This window comes from Salvia hispanica, unplaced genomic scaffold (assembly GCF_023119035.1).
Source record: "Salvia hispanica cultivar TCC Black 2014 unplaced genomic scaffold, UniMelb_Shisp_WGS_1.0 HiC_scaffold_463, whole genome shotgun sequence".
Taxonomy (NCBI): domain Eukaryota; kingdom Viridiplantae; phylum Streptophyta; class Magnoliopsida; order Lamiales; family Lamiaceae; genus Salvia; species Salvia hispanica.
In genome coordinates, this window is record NW_025952205.1 from 1 (window position 1) to 2,796 (window position 2,796).

Here is a 2,796-nt window from a genome sequence, read left to right on the forward strand (position 1 = left end):
CACCATGCACTTGAGACAAAGCACTAAAGTTCGAGTCGGATTTTGATATGCTATCCGAACTAAAATAAGCACGTGCTTCAGATTGATTCAAAGAAATCATATAATTATTAACCAAATCCACCATGTCTAATGTAGGAGCCAAAATAGCTCGATCATGCAAATGAGAACTTAATTCACCATGGTTCATGTAATTTGGATAAGTGCTCGAAACAATTGTTCTTAAAGGATCACCATCAACCTTCAACAAAAGGTCACTCGGAATATTTATATTAGCATAACCATCATTGGAATCCCCAACAACTCCATCTCCAATAGATGCAATCCATTTTGAAAATTCTTTCAACTTCGAAGCTTCCTCGGCAGATGCAATACCAAAAAGTCTCATATTTTTCGTCAACCTCAAAACTTTGCAACTTTTCCAAAGATAGGAAGAATTAATAGTAGCATTAACAATATCTTGGCGACTACCCTTAGGAACAACCGGTAGTATCTGTCTAAAATCACCACAAAAAACAACAGTTTTCCCACCAAATGGCAATTCCATACTCGATTCGGTGACATTTCGCATGATATCTCGCAAACTCTTATCTAAAGCCTCGATACAATATTTATGGGTCATTGGAGCTTCATCCCATATGATAAGTTTTGCCCTTTGGATCAATAAGGCAAGTTCACTTCCTTGATTGATATTACAAGTTGAATCTTCATTTGGATTTATAGGAATCTTAAACCGAGAATGAGCAGTTCTTCCTCCAGGCAATAACAGCGAGGCTATGCCACTTGAAGCAACATTCAACACAATTTCACCTTTTGATCGTATAGCCGCTGACAATGATTTCCACAAAAATGTTTTTCCCGTGCCACCATAACCATAGACGAAAAACATTCCACCAATACTTGAATTCACTGACAACATAATGATATCAAATACATGTCGTTGCTCATCAGTGAACTTCGATGTGAAGTTCATAATATCTTTCGATAAAGCTACACGATCATAAGATAATTCTTCATTTATCATTCTATCAAAAGAACACTGAAAATACTCTGAGGAGGGATATGGAATACCATCAAAATTTCGCAAACTTCTCCCAACATTTACCAAGAGTTTGTCAATCTCAACCAAAGCAAAGTTCTTTATTTGATCATCATCCAACATCAAATCTGAAAATATTTCTATACTTATAAGTTGACAATTTGAAAAACACATAGAATTATAAGATGAATTTAGAAAAAAAAAACAAAATACCTGGATTATTGGACAATCTTCGTTGTTTGTAAAGAACATCTTCAGATAGAAACTTCCAACAACTGTCCCACACAAAATTTGGGCGAGAAATCGATTCAGAAGACAATAAAGTCACAAATAGTTTTCTTAAACAATCTGTAGATGCCCAAAAACTTGCTTCAATAATGCCATCAATATATTCCTTATCATCATCTAACAACCCCAAAGCAAAACAGGCATCCCGAAATGTAGCATGTTGAATACCATTTACAGTTCTAATTTCTTCATAACTTGTAGCTCCACGAACTATATTCAACATACATCTAAGATAATACAATTCACCTGATCCTGGAGCAATGTGAAACAATCTCCCGATAGCAAATTTCTTCTTCCTAAGTTGCCAACAACCTTCTTTCCATACAAATTTTGTAGGAAATTCAGAATAAATTAGATCCCTACCTTGAAGATATTTTTTATTTGCATCCATCCAACCCAAAAACTTACTCTGATGAGCTGTTTTTCGATCCAACATAATATCTAGAGGTTCGAATTCTGAAAAAACAACACTTTGTTCATTTTCAAAATGAAACCCCAACCTTTCAACTGATGGATCTTTAAACTGGATATCAAATCCAAATATTCTCCAAATAGCCTCACAAGAAGAGATGTACCTACAATCATAATACAGTTTCACTTCATCAATATTGTTCTCATTCCCATCCATACCTGATTCCATGAAAGTGGTTGTAATACGATCCTGCCCTTTATTGACGTATTTGAATAAGTACTTAATCGATCGCGACTGATTACACCACTCAACATTTATATGACATCCATATTTCATGAGCAGATAACGATTGTGAGGTACAACATATCGATTATCTAATGGAATGCCATTTTTCATAATAACACGACCATTATCCCTACGCCTATAAGCAGGATACCCTTCTTCGTCAAATGTTGTCACATCAAGAAACCTTTTAGGAAAGTGTTTGCTACACCGGCCATTTGACATGCATGGAGATGATGGATAAGAAATGCCACAAGGACCATGTACCATAAATTCTTCAACATAAGCATAATAGTGTGGATCATTTTCAAATGAAGGAATTTCAGCCGAAATTAATTTATCAATTTGCTCAACACCAAACTCCATGTCATCTTTACTTAAAAAAAGCAAGATATGTGCATGGGGCAATCCACGTTTCTAGAATTCAACAGTGTAAATAACTGCAACAAAAAATTATTGATAAAACCTTAGTGTGATATACCTTACACTAAAAAATATGATAAAAATAATTGAAAATTAGTAGAAACAAACCTGCTTGGACATTCCCAAATATTTTTTTTTGTCGAATATCTCTTATAAAACCGTCCAATTTAACTTTGAAGACTCGACAAACAATATCAGGTCGATCAGTCGACTTCAATCCTCTAATATCAACAAATCTTACAATCTCCGGCCACTTTGGATTGCAGGTAAATGTAATAAAAAGATTTGGATAACCAAACCAACCACATATAGCCATAGCATCTTGATAATTTTGAATCATATACCGTGCACCTCC

The 2,796-nt window shown here is 34.8% G+C and overlaps 1 protein-coding gene across 1 annotated transcript; it reads right to left on the bottom strand.

Annotated features, from left to right (window-relative positions):
- Positions 1-112: 112 nt before the first annotated feature.
- LOC125199313 lies at positions 113-2,384 on the bottom strand (the record flags this gene model as incomplete). The annotated part of the gene is made up of 2 exons (XM_048097372.1): positions 1,250-2,384; positions 113-1,164 (listed from the first exon to the last, which is right to left on the bottom strand). Coding segments are annotated over exons 1-2 (2,187 nt in total), but the record flags the coding sequence as incomplete, so codon positions are not given.
- Between the last annotated feature and the right edge of the window lie 412 nt (positions 2,385-2,796).